Source organism: Drosophila pseudoobscura, chromosome X (genome assembly GCF_009870125.1).
Source record: "Drosophila pseudoobscura strain MV-25-SWS-2005 chromosome X, UCI_Dpse_MV25, whole genome shotgun sequence".
In the NCBI taxonomy this organism is placed as follows: domain Eukaryota; kingdom Metazoa; phylum Arthropoda; class Insecta; order Diptera; family Drosophilidae; genus Drosophila; species Drosophila pseudoobscura.
In genome coordinates this window covers 65035774-65051252 of record NC_046683.1, presented here as the reverse complement: position 1 = coordinate 65051252, position 15479 = coordinate 65035774, and the positions used below count along the sequence as shown (strand labels likewise).

Genomic DNA, 15479 nt, shown 5'->3' with positions numbered 1-15479 from the left:
GATATAGTGGTTTTTGTAACTTTCATTTACAATTCGCAATTTACAATCGGCAATATTTTCCTCCATTTACCTCATGCTGTTGAGCTGTTTAAATAGAGGGTGCTTAAGTGAACTAAGTACGGTTATTCATCATACGAGACGCTGTATTGTTGTTGAGGAACCAAAATTGAGGCAAAAAATCAAAAGTAAATCAAATCAATCAAAAGTCTAGTATTTAAAATAAGCCACTCAGTAGAAAATAGATTCATTAATTGGATAAAATTATGTGGGCAGGGCTGAGAGATCTACATAGCTACGGAATATACAAGTCGAGGAATATAGAAGTTGAATTCGTCAGTATATTTACGGTATATTTTTAAAATGAGACGGTAAATTCTGGTATATTTCCGAGGGTCAGACCGTACATTTTAAAGATAAGTCCGCGGTCACACTGCCCGCATCAGTTGGTATATCAAAACCGCAAACAAACCTTTTTGTTGTATTGTGTGTTGTTTTCTGCGCCCGCAGTGAAATAGATAAAGAATTAAGGCATTGTAGCGCCAAATTAATAGGAACCTGCGGATATTACGCGATTATCAGTGCGCTTTTAAGTGAACGCTAACACTACGCCATCAAAATGATGAACGAGGCAGCCTTGGCCAACATGATTCCGTACGACACAATTGGACTCTATGAGCAGCCGAAGCCCCGATTTATCTTCAAGATGCCACGCGTGGTGCCCGACCAGAAGTCCAAGTTCGAGAGCGACGAGCTGTTTCGACGACTGAGCCGCGAGAGCGAGATCCGCTACACGGGCTACCGCGAGCGAAGCATCGAGGAGCGCCAGGTGCGCTTCATGAACGGCTGTCGCGAGGGACACACGGAGACCAGCTTTGTGGCCTCTGGCACAAACCTGCAGCTGGTGTTTAACGCCAACCAGAATCCCTATCTGCACGACAAGGAGTGCGACTTCGACAAGGAGCATGGAAAAGTGCACATCAAGTCGTACTTCATAATGAACGGCGTCTGTGTTCGCTTCCGGGGCTGGCTGGATCTGGAGCGTCTGGATGGCGTTGGCTGCCTGGAGTACGACGAACGCCGTGCCATGCACGAGGATGCCATTTTGCGCGACCAGATCGACCGCTACAACCAGCGGCTACGCGAATTTGAGGACACCAAGCGTGCCTATCGCGATAATCGGCAGGACGAGATGGAGGCCGTGCGCAGGGGCGTCGCCTCCGGCGGCATTGGTGTGGGCGCCAGCATGTGGCGACGTTAGTTGGACCTGTGGACGGCGCCAGCGCCGTCCCTCCAACACGACCACGAACAGCAGCAGCAGCAGCAAGAGACTCAATTTGCAAATACTCAATATTTTATGGACAACTGAAAATGCTCCTCCTTCTCCCGGATACGACTATGGGGATAGGCACGCTCGAATATCGAATATATATATACATACACCATATATATGCTCCTAGACTAGTTTTAGCCCTAATTCGCTTACCTTTACGTATCGTATGCTTCTATGGTATTAAACATTACTATTTAATGTGAAATTAGTGTCGTACATGTAGCTCTTAACTCTTAACTTAAAATACATCCACATAACTAATCAAGATTCGACTAATACTCGTAGTTCTGTGACGCAGCGCACGGATGTCGTGTCGTCTGGTGTGACGCATTCTGTTGATTAAGAAGAAAAACGAAAGACGTCTTTTGTTTTGAATACCATTATAATATACAATTAATGACACTTGATATATATTAATATGCGTGTATCGTGTAAAACTAGGCTAAGGATTATTAGAGGGATCTTATGTGGGTCTCGCTAGGCGTAGGGGAAAGCACAAATGAAGTGGCGAAAATAAGCTGAAGAGCCGCTCACTTTAGCGGAACTGCAGGTTGGAAATGCGCAGTCCGATGCAATCCTTGCCGATCTGGCTGACCTCGCACACGTTGCAGAGATTACCCTTGAATTGGGGATCGTACGAAGAGTTACAGAAGGGGCAGGTCACCTCCGGCTTGCCGCGATACAGCGGCTTCCAGCTGATGCCGCATATGTTGAATGGATTGAACTCTTCGTACTGCAGCTGGTGCTCGTCCACGGGATTTATTTCGCACGCCTGCAGGATCTTGCGCACCTGCTGGGCCACGTCCGGCCTGGGGGCCAGCTCGAGCAGGCGGCGCGCAAACGAAGCCGCCGTCCGATAGTTCTTCAGCTTGAAGAACATGTTGAGGGCGGTGCGAAGGGTGAGAATCTGATGCACCGGCTGTAGCTTGCAATGGGTGAAGTAGGCGGCCATCTCGCAGAGGCGCTTTTGCTCCTCGAGAGTCGATTTCGGCATCCCCTTACGCTCCGTTTCCATCTTGAGGCCCACAATGTACTCGGAGCAGATCTTCAACAGCTGCTGGGCCTCGGCCGTGTCAAGCTTGGTCTCCACCACAAGCAGCGGAATACTGATCAGAATGGAATGGAACTTCTCGATGGCCTCCGTGAACTTGCCGGATGTGGTCATCTGGTAGCCAGCCTGCAGGCGGGACACCAGGTCGTTCAGCTTGATACCCATGGCCGGACGCTGCAGTTTTGCATTCGTCTCGGAGAAGTTGCGCAGCGGGTAGCCGCTTAGCGATTGCAGATTGGGATTGGCCGTGTAGCTAGTGCGCGAGCAGGCGTAGTTCTGCAGAAAGAGTGTCTTGAAAGGCTTGAAGTTGACCACTCCCAGCTGATCGTTGAGCAGGCGGAAGGCACTCTCGAACGCGCCGGCCTTGACATGATCGAGAACGAGTGGCGAGTTGTTGGCCCATTGCTGTGATGGGGACAATCCCTTGTTGGGAGCCGCATAGTAGTTGCTGTCCAGGGCCGATGCCTTTATCTTGGATGCCAGCTCCTCGGGAACGACCAGATCGTCGTCGCCCACATCCCAGCCGGCCCCATCCTCTCCGCCAGCACCTCCTGGCAGCTCGTCACTGCTGAGGGCATCGTGCATCTCATCATCACCGTCATCGTCCAGTCCCAGATCGGCATCTGCACCCCAGCCATCGCCGCCACCGTTATGCTCCTCCAGCACTGCGGCGTCGGCATTAATGTTGAGTGCCTGGCGAGCAGTGGCGCTGTTGCCAGCCCGCGTCACCATGGCGCCTTCGAAGAAGCCCTTGGACACAGACAGGAGCGGCCAGTTGGTCTCCAGCTGCTGGATGGGCACAGGGGGCTTCAGCAACGTGGCATTGGGGTTTACTTCAGGCAGAGTGTCGCCCTGCGAGGTGATGGTCTCAGCCAGCGATTCGGCGAGCTCATCCAGGCCATGGGTGGCTGCCGTCAGATAGGCCATCGAGGTCAGGCCGCAGTTCTTGAGAATGCTCACCCGCTCCTTGAAGTCGCCAAGGACCAGGGCACCCTGGTACTGGGCCGAGATATCCTTGCGTATCTCTGCGATCTTAATCATCTTCTTGAGTTTCTCCAGATTGCCGGTGATCAGGTAGAGGAAGCTGAGCTTGTCGAAGTTCTTGGTGCGCTGGTAGCACATCTCAACCACCTGGTGGTTGCCCTGGAGCAGGGCACTCTGGCCCAGGCGATTCCAGCAATCCTTGTCGTCTAGGGCCTTGGCCGCCTCCAGGGCTATCTCAATGTTGCCGCACTCCAGCGCCAGGCCAAAGCGGGTCTTTTCGTCCTTCACAAAGTGGAGCGCTACCTCCGGATAGCCCTTCTGCTGCAAATAGGCAATGATGCTCTGTCCCACGAGGCGAGCGTTGCGGACCATGTGCAGGACCTCGTCGTATTTGCGCTGGATGAGCGCCAGCTTGAACTTGTATTCCGTGGGATCGATGGTCAGGACGCGGGTGCGGCACTCGCGATCGAGGCAGAACACCTGGTTGCCCTTGACGCGCGTCAGATAGATGGGCAGGTCGAGGGTGCGAATGATGCCGTGATCTCCGTTGGTGATTGCATACTTGATGTGATTGCTCGTGGTGTAGATAAACACGCCGGACTCGTCCCAGGCCCCGGACTTGACGCGACAGTTCTCCTGCACGGTGCACAGATACTGCAGCCGGCGGTCGCAGATGGTGACCGAGTGCTTGCAGAGCAGGGCCACCAGCGACATGTCTGGCGACCAGACCACGTAGCGGCACTTGGCCAGCTTGATGCTGCCCACGGACACGAGGCGCTGCACTTCGTAGAGGGTGACAAACTCGGGATCCCGGATGAGCAGCATGCCCGTGCCGGCGTAGAAGATCTCCTCGCAGAAGGTGGGTATCTTCTTGGTGACCTCGTTCTTGAAGTTCTTGATCACCAGCTGCTGGTTGCGATCCAGCACCGCAAAGCGGTTGCGAGCCACCCAAATGGCCGTGATGCCCGAGCTGCGCTTGCTGTCGGACTCGTTCTGGCTCTCGGTGTCCTTGGGTATCTGGCACAGGTCGTAGGTGCTGTTCTCCAGGTTATTGGTGCGCGTGCAGATGAGCACGGCGTTCAAGGCCGGGTTGTACGACATACTGTACACGGGCGACTTGCCCGGCCGCAGCTGCATCACCACAGCGTCCTTGGTGGTGGTAAAGTCCAGTTTCCGCAGGTAGCGGTCTTTCACGTAGTAAAGCATGTTGCCATGCACAGCATAGGCGGGACGCTCACGCTCCAGCTTGAAGACAACCATGCCTGAAGGGACATAATCTTAGTTTATAGAAGAAGACAAAGCAATTAACAACGGGATCTTACCGCCATCGTGACCGGCTGCAAAGAGATTGAGTGTGGGATGGGCTGTCAGAATCCAGAAGCGCTCGTTGTCCCGCCGGAATGTGAAGAGACACTGACGCTTGGTCATGTCCCAGACGCGAATGCTGCGATCCTCGCCGTTCGAGATGATTAAATCTTGGCGGGGATGGAACAGAACGCTGGACACGTTGTTGTAGTGGCCACGGCACGTGTCCACCTCCCAAGCCTTGTATTCGTTCATGCGCCACAGCTTCACCAGACGGTCGTCTGCGCCCGACACAATCAGCGGCAGAGTGGGATGGAAACTGGCCCAATTGACGCCGCGATCGTGTCCCTCGAGCACATGCTTAACCACGGCATCGGCCTGGCCGAACAGATCGGTGGCTCCAGGGTTACCCTTCAGATGATCATCCAAGCCGCCTGGACCGGGGGCAACATTCTTCTTGCGCAATCCCGAAATGTCCCAGACGCGCACCGTCTGATCCAGTGAGGCGGAGACAATCTGATCCTCCGTGGGATGGAACTGGGCACACATCACATAGTGGTTGTGGCCGGTCAGCACGCAGATGCAGTTGCGCGACTGCCAATTCCAGATGCGAATGGTCTGATCATCGGAAGCGCTCAAGATCCAGGGGTATTCATGGTGGAAAGCCACAGTGCGCACGTAGTCCAAATGCGCCAGCAGAGTGAAAATGCAGCGACGCTGCTTGTAGTTCCACACCTTGATCTTGTAGTCGTCGCCGCCGGAGACAAAGAGGGGCATCTGCTGATGAAATGCCACGCCGCGTACAGGGCCATCGTGCTCGTCAAACTTCTCCAAGAGCGTGTGCATGCGGTAGTCCCATAGCTGGATGACACCGCTGTGCAAACTGGTCAGAATCCAGGGGCGTTTGGGGTGAAAGGAGAGGCCCTTCACTCGAGCCGACTTTGACTCAAAATTCTTCAACATGTTGGCAGTTTTTACTGTGACAGAGATACTTGTTCTTGTTTTCGATTTTGCTGCCTGGCGTTGTTCCGTGTCGGCTTACGTTTCACGTATGTACCCGCTTGAAGTAAGTTCGGGCACTTTCCTGTATAAAAATATGTAAGTATTAGCGCATCTGTCCCAACATAAAACCACTTATGCACCACGTAGGCCCTGCCCAATAATAATTTTGAGAAAAACACCAACCAATTGTACAAATTGTGACACGTCAATTATCTTCTTCTTGAATAGGCAGGCAGAGTTGCAATTCCATTCGAATCGAACAGCTGTTCACAGCATCGCTTGACAACACTGACAGCCGTTTTTATATTTTGATCCCCCTTTGACATAACAAATAACTGGCAACATGAGAAATATCAAGAATATAACGTGTAAGGTTCTTCAGCAGAAGTACCTATACCAGCCACGGCTTGCCACATTATATTACAGCACAGCAAAGAGTAAGCAGAGGTCATTTTCATTGAATAATGCGCCACCGGCTGAAGGTGTCCCATTCGTTCCATTGCAGATGCCGACACAAAAGTGCATTTGGCGGCGGGCTACCAGCCCAAAGAGGTCGAAGAGGCCTATTGGGAGCGTGACAAGGAGGAGGCGAATCTGCCCCAGGAAGGCAATAGCTGCAACCGTGGACCCTACCGTATGCTGCTACCACCGCCAAATGTGACGGGGAATCTGCACCTGGGCCACGCTCTGATGGCCACCGTGCAGGATGTGATAGCGCGCCAGCAGCGTCAGCTTGGCTACGAGGTGGATTGGGTGCCGGGCACCGACCATGCCGGCATAGCCACACAGGTGGTGGTGGAACGCACACTGACAACTGCCCAGGGAAAGACGCGCCATGATATCGGACGAGAGGCCTTTCTGGAGGAGGTGTGGAGGTGGAAGGCGGCCAAGGGGGCTGGGATCGTGCAGGACCTGCGCCTGTTGGGCTGCAATCTTAATTGGTCACGCGAGTACTTCACCATGGACGAACAGCAGGCACATGCCGTCAATGTGGCCTTCGAGCGACTCTTCGATGAAGGGCTCATCAGGCGGCGCAATTCGCTGGTCAATTGGTCCACCACACTGCAATCGGCCATCTCGGACATCGAGGTCGAAGTGATGGATATTAAGGAGCCCACCGATATTCGGGTTCCAGGCTACAAGCATAGCATCGCGTTTGGCAGAATTTTCGACTTTGCCTACACCGTCGTGGATGGCGAAACACAGCCAGATGGGTCTGCCGAGGAGATTGTGGTAGCCACCACCAGGCCAGAGACAATTCTGGGCGATGTGGCCGTTGCCGTGCACCCACTCGATCCCCGGTACAGCAAGTATCGTAACAGAGATATGGTCCAACTGAAGCATCCCTTTCGCAACGACACGATTCCCCTCGTCTTCGACCTGGCCGTGGACAGGGACTTCGGCACAGGGGCTGTCAAGATCACGCCGGCCCACGACAAGTTCGATTTCGAGCTGGCAGCCCGTCACAACTTGGAGCCTCGGCAGGTTTTCAGCCAGGACGGATTCATTCTGGATACCTTTAAAGACTTCGAGGGAATGCCGCGTTTCGAGGCTCGTGACCAAATCGTCCATCTTCTTGAGAGTATGGGACTGCTTCGCCAGGTTCGCCCTCATCCCATCCAGCTGCCCATCTGCTCTCGGTCCAAGGATGTCATCGAGTACATGATCTGGCCCCAGTGGTTTCTAAATTGCAAAGAAATGGCCCAGGATGCGCTCTCCGAGCTGAACAGCGGTCGACTGCAGATCATTCCGTCCAATTTTGAGGTGGAGTGGGATCGCTGGCTGCAGGACGGTCGCGACTGGTGCATCTCTCGGCAACTATGGTGGGGCCATCAGGTGCCCGCCTACCAGTTCAGTGATGCCGAGGGAAACACCCACTGGGTGGCTGCTCCCAGCGAGCAGGAGGCCATCCAAAAGGCCTTAGCACTGTTGGGCGGTAGCGAGGAGGAGCTGACACTAGTCCGTGACCCAGATGTGCTGGACACTTGGTTCTCCTCGGCATTGCTGCCCTTCTCCGTGGCCGGCTGGCCCAATGCTTCGTATAAGGAGAAGTATCCACTGGATATAATGCAGACGGGACATGACATACTCTTCTTCTGGGTGGCCCGCATGATGATGATGGGCCTGAAGTTGACTGGCGAGGCTCCCTTCAACAAGGTGCTACTCAATGGCATCGTCTGCGATGCCCATGGCAGAAAAATGTCCAAGAGCCTCGGCAACATCGTGGCCCCCCAGCAGGTGGTCCAAGGCGCCAGCCTGGATGTAAGTCACTCGCTTTTCCTATACAACAACACAACTTAAGCAATATGCTCCTTGCAGAGTATCATGGATGGGCTTGAGCAATCCATGCAGGCGGGCGTCATCAATAAGGCTGAGATGGACGTTTCGTACAAGTGCATGAGCAAAATGTTTCCCAAAGGCATCCAGGAGTGCGGCACAGATGCGCTGCGCTTCACTCTCCTCAGCCACAACATTAAGAACCACTTCATCAACTTCGATGTGACCACCTGCCACACCAACAAGCTGTTCATCAACAAGATCTGGCAGGCCATGCGCTTCACAATGGGAGCTGCGGAGCGTCTGAGCATCTCGCTGCATCAATACGAGACGCTGGAAGGAGTCAATCTAGGCACATGGGATCGCTGGATCATTGGCCGTCTGGGAGAGACATTGGCCATATGCTCGGACAGCTACAAAAACTACAATTTCCACATGGCTACGGCAGCCCTCAAGCAATTCTTCTATCAAAATCTCTGTGATACTTACCTGGTATTCCAATGCCGATCATCAGTCCCCCCGCTTGACCCTTAACGCTCTGATATTTAACCCACAGGAAACCACCAAGACTGAAATTAACCATCGAACACCGAACGGCTACATCCACGTGGGCACCCTGACCGCTTGCCTCAGCTGGGGCTTGCAGGCCATGGCGCCGTTCACACCGTTCGTGGCCTCAGAGCTACTGCAGCACGTGCCACTCAATATTGAGGTGAAACTGTCGGATTACGCGGACAGAAAGCTCGATGCGGAGATCAACGATATAGTCGGCATTTGCCAGAGTATTCGCCAGCTGAAGAGCAAGCATAAGGTTAGCAAACGACACGAGCCCAATCTCACGTTGTTTGCCACATCTTCCGAGTCGGAGGAGATGCTGGGTCGCCATCTGCAGCAGATACAGCTGCTGGCGCGCTGCGAAAGCGTGGACCTGGATATGCTGGACGAGAACTCGAAGCATTCAAGGAAAATGAACCTTTTCTCTACGGCGGGCCCACTCTGTTCATTCGGCCTAACCATGAGCGCTGACTTCGGTATGACTGTGAAGCAGCGGGAGGAGATGATTCGGGTCAACATAAAAAGGCTCAAAAGGCTGATGACTGAGCTGCAGAAGTACCGCATGCGCCTAGACAATGAAGCCTTCCAGCTAATGGCAGACGAGAAAACGAGGGAACATTTCAGAAATAGGGTTGGTCTTCCCCACCAAGATTTGATACCCAATTCAAGTTCTTTGAAATGTCCCATTTTTAATTTAATTGCAGGTCAGGGAACTGGAAGCGGAAATCGAGACCATAATGCAGGAATCAGCTTGATCTCAATGAATATCCAATAAGTATAGATAGTGACTGTTGTTATTGTTTGATAGTCCATTAAAATGTAAATTTCACATTTGAATTTCACACATTTGATATTCCACCAGCAACTCTTCTTCCCAGATAATCGAGTCTTTTCGTGTGATCATATTTATATATTATCAATTTGGACCGGTGGACTATAGAATTGGACATGCATTTTGTGAATAGGACAAGTAGAAGCCGCGATTCGATATGTCCATATCCTCATTTCCATCGGTTACCGTGTAGACGACGAAAGGCTTCGCCGAAGTAGTCGTGGACACCAGGCCCAGGCCGCAGAATCGATCGCTGGCTAATGAACTGCTCTGCGTGGGAGCGGGAATGACAATATAGTCGGTGGTGCAGTCCTGGCTCTGTACCGAGGACGTGGCCAGCAGTGCGGGATCCACAGCTCCCACATCGTTGGTCAGCGTAAACGAGTATGTATCGGAGCTGACCTGGCTGTAGGTGATGGAGCAGATGCCGGCCGCCTTGCGTATACAAATGCCGTATCTGGTGTTCGCCAACTGCCGCGAGCCCTGCACCCCAATCGAGTTGAGGGCGGAGGAGGCAGCGGACACGTAATTGAAGCTGGAGAACGTGCCACTGGTGGGCATATAGTACTGCAGGCAACCGGACGGCGCCAACGTAGCCGACGAACAGCTAAGCATTCGGATCTGGAACTGCCATTGGCGATTGAAGGTGTAGCCCGCGGAAGTGGCCACCGATATGGTAATGGGATTGACGCCATTGAAGTCCACATAGACATGCTGGCCGGAGTTTTCGCCGCAAATGCTGGGCACCTGCGAGGCCCCGCCTGTAATGGTCAACGCATCTGTGCTGCAGAATCCATCACCCGTGGGCGGAGCCAGCGACAGGGCCAGAAAGTCAACTCGCAACTGACAGATTGATGAATCCGGTGGTGTCACCACAATGGAGCAGCGTCCGCCTCCGGCATACGGCGCCGGATAGTTGCTGTTGTAGAAGTAAGTATTGTTGTACGTGGTGCTCGCTCCACATGTCCTTTGATCTATAAAAACATTCAATATTATAGAACCAATGAAGGGAAGAGTATTCTATGGGATTACTTACAAATACAGCATATTGCCTGGGTGGTAATGGTGGAGCAACTGCCGGCGGCCACTCCACTATTGTCTGTGCACTCGCCAGCAATCACGCATGTGCCCAGGAGCAGATTGTTTCCCGTGCAAATGTCATTGGAGAACCGACCGATTGTGTAAAATGGAAACCCTGAAAAGAGATGAGGATCGAACGTGCGCATTGAAGACATTGGCAATTTGATTACTCTTTGTTTCCTAATCGCATTTCTTGATGAAGCCCTTTTGTAACGCAAACTGTCTTAAAGATAATCGGATCTTCCTTTCGTAGATCGAACAAAAGGTGCATTGGAATCGGAAACGTTACCGGGTGGACCCACTGACGGTTGGAGGGTATAGCTAAGACTAAAGAATCCCGTCTCAGGTGATAATTGAGGCGTGACCCACATACAGCGACCACGTCTACGACAAAACAAACCACCAGCACTTATCAGTGCATGGGGAGATCTCAAAAATCACCCAATGACAGTTTTCCAGAGAGAGATCGATCGATCAGCGCACTTACAGCGAGCATGTCGTGAGTCACTGCGTGCCAGACTGGAGTTCGTCCCTGCCTGCAGGTTCAGACTGTCATTTTGGGTGGCAAGTGACTCTTGGACTGTCGGTTCCAGCTGCTGCACTTTGATGCTTGCGCGTGCCGCACTGTAGATGCCGAGAGTGTAGCTGCTTAATAAGATGGCCACGATGGCCAAGAGGCGCGAAGAGTGTGTGGAGGCTGCAGACATGACCAGGCTGGATAAGCAATTCACTTTCGGTTTTTGCTCGTAGTTCTGGCAGTGAAGCGGATTTATTTATATGATGTATAGGCCGATCGAAGGCACGTCCAAACGCGGGTGTTTTACAACGAAGACTGAACTGAGGCAGGCCAAAGTTTTGGGGGCATACTGTGGCGCAGATCTAGGTGCTAATTGAGAGAACCCGACGAGGCGGCGATTCATGCTAATGCCGAGCATCTTTTCCAGGGCCGGTCGTGGGCCTTGCATTCCCTTTGAAAGTTTGAAAGTTTCAGTCATGGAAATTATTCTGCAGAATGTTCTTTTTACCCAAGTGCTGGGGGCCACGCTTCCGTAGTTCCAGTCCGCTCCTGACCGAAGATCGTGTGAAGCTTATTTCGTCGGAATAGGAGAGAATGTGGAGCACTCACGCATAGGAAGTCCATCGACCATCTCTTCGGTATGTTGATATTATTTCTTATTCGATTTTACGCGTATTATTTTAACGACACCAAACAAATAACTGGGCGAGGAAAGTGATAGAAATGCTTGGCTTCCAGCACGCGTGTGGCGCCGCATGATACCATTCCTCCAGCCTGGTAATAGAAAGTGCTCGCTATTTACCTCTCTATAACGTTTGTAATCGCATGTCTAGTACCGTTTTTCCGCTCGATTTGAATTTATTGCTATAAATAACAGATGATGGCGAGGCGTCAGACGATCGAAAATCGGATGCAGATGATGTAACGGTAATATTCAATGGTGTGGACAATGCTGTGGGCGCGTGTAAGTTTTGCGATTGCTGCTGCATTTACTAGAACGCGGTACGCACGACTTCAATTAGCAGATTCTCACTAATCAAAGACTATCTGGCAGCTAATTAATGTTTAATTTAATCTGAAAAGGAAGGTAAAAGTGGATTGACACTCGACTGTTTCCAAGGCGAAGAACTTTCCGTAGAAAGTTGGCGACCATTGAACATTTTCACACTCTGTTAAGTTTACAGCAAATGTTGCCTTGCCTGGCTTTTAATAAAACAATAACTAGCAGCTAAACGCACAATAGAAAAAGCAAATGCCCGCCGGACTATTCAATTTCAACAATGGCCCCAGCCTTGGACAGAGCCTCCTTGAGCTTCTCGGCCTCTTCCTTTGGTATGTCCTGCTTCACAACGGTGGGAGCGCTTTCCACAAACTTCTTGGCCTGCACCAGGTTCATGCCCTCTAGCAGATTTTTCACCTCCTTAATGAGCGCCACCTTCTGCTTGTCATCAAACTTGACCAGCTTCACGGTGAAGGATGTCTGGACCTTCTTAGGCGCCGCTTCTTCCTCGTCCTCGGCGGCTGCACGTGCCGGTCCCGCCGCGAACTGTGGGGCAAAGGCAGTCTCTGGCAGGTTCAGTTTCTGTTTCAACAGGGTGCTCAGCTCGGAGACCTCCAGCAGATTGAGAGCAGCAATGTTGTTGACAATGCTGTCCAACTTGGGATTGGGTGGCTTAGCAGCCCCCTCTGGAGCCGGCGGCACCAGTTTTTCAGCTCCCGAAACAGCCGCTGCCGGAGCCGCTGAGCTGTACATACGCTGGAGTCGAATGTGGCGTGTGACTTGGCGCAGGGCGAGACGTGTGATCTGCATTTTGATTATATCTGTGCCGGAATAGAGAATGTTTAAGTAACCAACTCAAAAAATTACAATTAGTTTTCATTTACTTGTGTTTTTTTGACAAAAATTTGTGGTGGCCGGAGCAGGTTATGTGAGCACGATTTATCGATATACCATAAAGTTATGAACGAACTAAGCCCACTTAAGCCCCCATTTTTTAAGAGGTGAACAGCTTGAGTTCAACAGCGGAATATATTTATTTTTTCTCTCCTTGTAGGTCCATACTTCCTTTTGCTTTACACAAAAAATGAATACAATGTCTTTTACCCGAACTGCGCCTAAATTCTTCAAAATAGATTCCAAATTTTCGTGGAGGGTATTAAAACACCCACTGGTCGACAATGGGCTAATCGTTCTGTGTCCATATTCCTCGACTTTGATATTCAGCTTAATATTATTAGTTAGCTAGGATTCTCAGACCTCAACACATAATTTTATCCAATTGATGAATCAATTTTCTGCAACATCAATTAATTTTAAGTACTCTCTTTATTATGTTCCAGCGGCATAAAACGTAAGTGAGAGATGAAAAAATATATTCCTGCGATGAAAGTCCTTCCCAAAAAGAGTTTCTCTCTTTTCCCCCACGAAAAAGAGAGCAAATTCCACCTAAAGAGAGCCAATCCCAATAAAATATACCGTCTAATTTTCAAAATATTTGATTTACTGGATTGCTTATAAAATAAGGTTTAAACAAAAAAGGTCAAAGGTTATTGGAGCAGACAGGTGTTGCGTGAACAGTCGATAGGGTATCTTAACATTACCAGTGCTCGAAAGCAGAGACATCTGCTTAGTGTTGTAAGACTTAGCGCGAAATTGAAAATCTTAATTTCATTCTTTTATATGCAGTTAGCAGTTTACAGAGCATACACTTTTACATAGTCAATTGATAGATGGGCGTCATCTAACCATTGGTCGAGCATCGGTTTCTGGTGTTTCCAGAAATCCGTCATGGCCCGAGGCTCCCGTTCATGCCACGGCTTCAGTGTGTCGTAGAAGTACTCGTTAAAACCTCCCACTGCTAGGCCAAAGGTTATATAAAACTCCTGATCGAAGGGCGCCAGGCCAGTGCCCTCCTCCAGTTTTTGGGAATTGGGCAACCGCATCCCATTCACAGTCGTCTCGCTAAACGCCCCGCTTTCACTGCCCTGGCGACAAATCTCCTTTCCGTCGACCAGCCACTTGAGCTCCCGCGGCGTCCACTCCAGGGTGTAGTTGTGGAAGCTATCGCTCCAGTCATCGGAGCTATCATTGCCGCCCACTTTATGGCAGACTTTGGCCGATCGGAGTGGCTCTTCGGCATTGAGCAGGGCCCCCGTGTACAGATCAATTTTGCCATTGGCTGGCCGAGTGTAAGCAATGCGAATCTGTCCCGACTGATAGTCGTCTCCGTACTCCTGATTCTTGGGCTGAAGCCAGAGCTGGGGAGTAAGCCACTCAGCCCGCGGCATCTTAGCACGCACATCCACTCGTCCGTACTTGAAGGAGAAACTCTGCCTGGTAGAGAACTGAGCCGTCACCATAGGTGGCAGTCGATCGTTCCTCTGCCTGCCATCACGAACACAGTCACTTGGAGTATTGGCGGCACCCGTGCAGCCGCTACCCAGATCCAGCTTGGCATCTAAATTCTTGTGGAACTGGCGCTTCGTCGAGGTTGTCGACAGTACCACATGGCCGTTGTGGAGGCGCAGCGTGTTGGGGGTATCATCAACGTAGACATTAAACTCGTAGTCGGGCGATCCGGAGAAGCGGCGCTCCGCTAGCCACTTGCTGGTGTCCAATTTTGCCGCATTGAACTCGTCCACGAACACCAACTGTCCCACGCAGCGAGAGGGTCCGCCGTTCAGCTGAGTCTTCGGTTGGTCGCAACCGGTTCGGATGTCAATATCCGGGTCCGATGGCCAACTCCAGGGCGTGGTTGAGTCCGGTGTTACCGGAGATCTGGGTGTAGTCACTGCAACAGTGCCATTCCCGCTGTAAGCATCGACAACAAAAGTGCCATCGTCTTCGCGATAACCCAGGCCATTGTAGATAACGTATGTCCAGTAGTACAGGGTGTCGCCTGGCTTGAGCACCGCCAATCGGTCTCTGAAGGTCCAGCGGCCGTTCTTCATCTTGACAATATCACGGGCCCAGGTGCCCGCCTCCAAGCCTTCCATCTCCTCGTTCAGTTTTCCGTGGAAGGCGAACAGTGTGATCCCCTCCTCGTGGGGTATGGAAACCTCAAATCCCTTGGGATAGAATACCTCGATCTTGGCCTTTGGTACTTCATAGCTTTGCACTTGCACACAAAGGAGGAGCGCGAGGAGACAGAAGCTCCAGACAATAAAGCGAGATGCATCCGACATTCTGGAACTCAAATTCTAAACTGAGATGAGCAGTCAGCAGACAAGTCTGACTTATCAAGAAACCGGTCTTTATATTAAGCACTAAGCACTACTTATAAATATGTGTGGGAAGAGATTAAGTGCTCCCAGAGAGGCGAATACAACGAAAGAAAGAGAGAGAGAGCGAGTGAAATCGCAATAGAGTGTTCTTGGGGAATAACCCAAGCATAATCATCATCTAATGCTCACGAGATTGGGCTCGCCATTGTTTTCACAAATGTTTACATACAATGACAGCACAGTTCTCCAAGCAATCGGTAAAGAAATTTGAAATGACGCGCGCTGCCCTTCATACTTACAATCGTAGTCGGCTTAGACAGCT

At 51.3% G+C, this 15479-nt stretch overlaps 6 protein-coding genes across 7 annotated transcripts; 2 read left to right on the top strand and 4 right to left on the bottom strand.

Annotated features, from left to right (window-relative positions):
• Positions 1-417: 417 nt before the first annotated feature.
• Positions 418-1737, top strand: Bgb (Big brother). Its single transcript, XM_001352730.3, has one exon. The coding sequence runs from the start codon at positions 617-619 to the stop codon at positions 1256-1258; it is 642 nt and encodes a 213-aa protein (XP_001352766.1). The 5' UTR covers positions 418-616; the 3' UTR covers positions 1259-1737.
• On the bottom strand, positions 1694-5953 carry alphaCOP (coatomer subunit alpha). 2 transcript variants are annotated; one of them, XM_001352731.4, is made up of 3 exons: positions 5856-5953; positions 4688-5754; positions 1694-4627 (listed from the first exon to the last, which is right to left on the bottom strand). In XM_001352731.4, the coding sequence occupies exons 2-3, from the start codon at positions 5631-5633 to the stop codon at positions 1866-1868; spliced, it is 3708 nt and encodes a 1235-aa protein (XP_001352767.2). In that variant the 5' UTR covers positions 5634-5754; positions 5856-5953; the 3' UTR covers positions 1694-1865. The 2 variants fall into 2 exon arrangements, with proteins under 2 accessions (XP_001352767.2, XP_033241142.1); XM_033385251.1 differs by having other exon boundaries at positions 4688-5867.
• An 11-nt stretch (positions 5954-5964) lies between these two features.
• Positions 5965-9346, top strand: ValRS-m (Valyl-tRNA synthetase, mitochondrial). The gene is made up of 5 exons (XM_001352732.4): positions 5965-6109; positions 6178-7934; positions 7992-8441; positions 8506-9135; positions 9209-9346. The coding sequence occupies exons 1-5, from the start codon at positions 6016-6018 to the stop codon at positions 9257-9259; spliced, it is 2982 nt and encodes a 993-aa protein (XP_001352768.3). The 5' UTR covers positions 5965-6015; the 3' UTR covers positions 9260-9346.
• A 63-nt stretch (positions 9347-9409) lies between these two features.
• Positions 9410-11167, bottom strand: LOC4812572 (uncharacterized). Its single transcript, XM_001352733.4, has 3 exons — positions 10904-11167; positions 10373-10531; positions 9410-10310 (listed from the first exon to the last, which is right to left on the bottom strand). Exons 1-3 carry the CDS (start codon positions 11121-11123, stop codon positions 9439-9441), a joined length of 1251 nt encoding a protein of 416 aa, XP_001352769.3. The 5' UTR covers positions 11124-11167; the 3' UTR covers positions 9410-9438.
• A 938-nt stretch (positions 11168-12105) lies between these two features.
• On the bottom strand, positions 12106-12920 carry mRpL12 (mitochondrial ribosomal protein L12). The gene is made up of 2 exons (XM_001352734.4): positions 12818-12920; positions 12106-12754 (listed from the first exon to the last, which is right to left on the bottom strand). The coding sequence occupies exon 2, from the start codon at positions 12741-12743 to the stop codon at positions 12198-12200; it is 546 nt and encodes a 181-aa protein (XP_001352770.2). The 5' UTR covers positions 12744-12754; positions 12818-12920; the 3' UTR covers positions 12106-12197.
• A 496-nt stretch (positions 12921-13416) lies between these two features.
• On the bottom strand, positions 13417-15151 carry GNBP3 (Gram-negative bacteria binding protein 3). Its single transcript, XM_001352735.4, has one exon. The coding sequence runs from the start codon at positions 15116-15118 to the stop codon at positions 13628-13630; it is 1491 nt and encodes a 496-aa protein (XP_001352771.2). The 5' UTR covers positions 15119-15151; the 3' UTR covers positions 13417-13627.
• Between the last annotated feature and the right edge of the window lie 328 nt (positions 15152-15479).

Bases quoted from the DNA above. Each gene is read 5' to 3' on its own strand.
- Bgb (XM_001352730.3), top strand. From the start codon at position 617: ATGATGAACGAGGCAGCCTTGGCCAACATGATTCCGTACGACACAATT.
- alphaCOP (XM_001352731.4), bottom strand. From the start codon at position 5,633: ATGTTGAAGAATTTTGAGTCAAAGTCGGCTCGAGTGAAGGGCCTCTCC. The intron at 4,628-4,687 runs GTAAGATCCCGT...ATGTCCCTTCAG, and splicing joins TGCAGCCGGTCACGATGGCG to GCATGGTTGTCTTCAAGCTG.
- ValRS-m (XM_001352732.4), top strand. From the start codon at position 6,016: ATGAGAAATATCAAGAATATAACGTGTAAGGTTCTTCAGCAGAAGTAC. The intron at 6,110-6,177 runs GTAAGCAGAGGT...GTTCCATTGCAG, and splicing joins ATATTACAGCACAGCAAAGA to ATGCCGACACAAAAGTGCAT. The intron at 8,442-8,505 runs GTATTCCAATGC...TTTAACCCACAG, and splicing joins ATCTCTGTGATACTTACCTG to GAAACCACCAAGACTGAAAT.
- LOC4812572 (XM_001352733.4), bottom strand. From the start codon at position 11,123: ATGTCTGCAGCCTCCACACACTCTTCGCGCCTCTTGGCCATCGTGGCC. The intron at 10,532-10,903 runs GTAAGTGCGCTG...ATCTCTTTTCAG, and splicing joins TGACTCACGACATGCTCGCT to GGTTTCCATTTTACACAATC. The intron at 10,311-10,372 runs GTAAGTAATCCC...ATGTTTTTATAG, and splicing joins CCAGGCAATATGCTGTATTT to ATCAAAGGACATGTGGAGCG.
- mRpL12 (XM_001352734.4), bottom strand. From the start codon at position 12,743: ATGCAGATCACACGTCTCGCCCTGCGCCAAGTCACACGCCACATTCGA.
- GNBP3 (XM_001352735.4), bottom strand. From the start codon at position 15,118: ATGTCGGATGCATCTCGCTTTATTGTCTGGAGCTTCTGTCTCCTCGCG.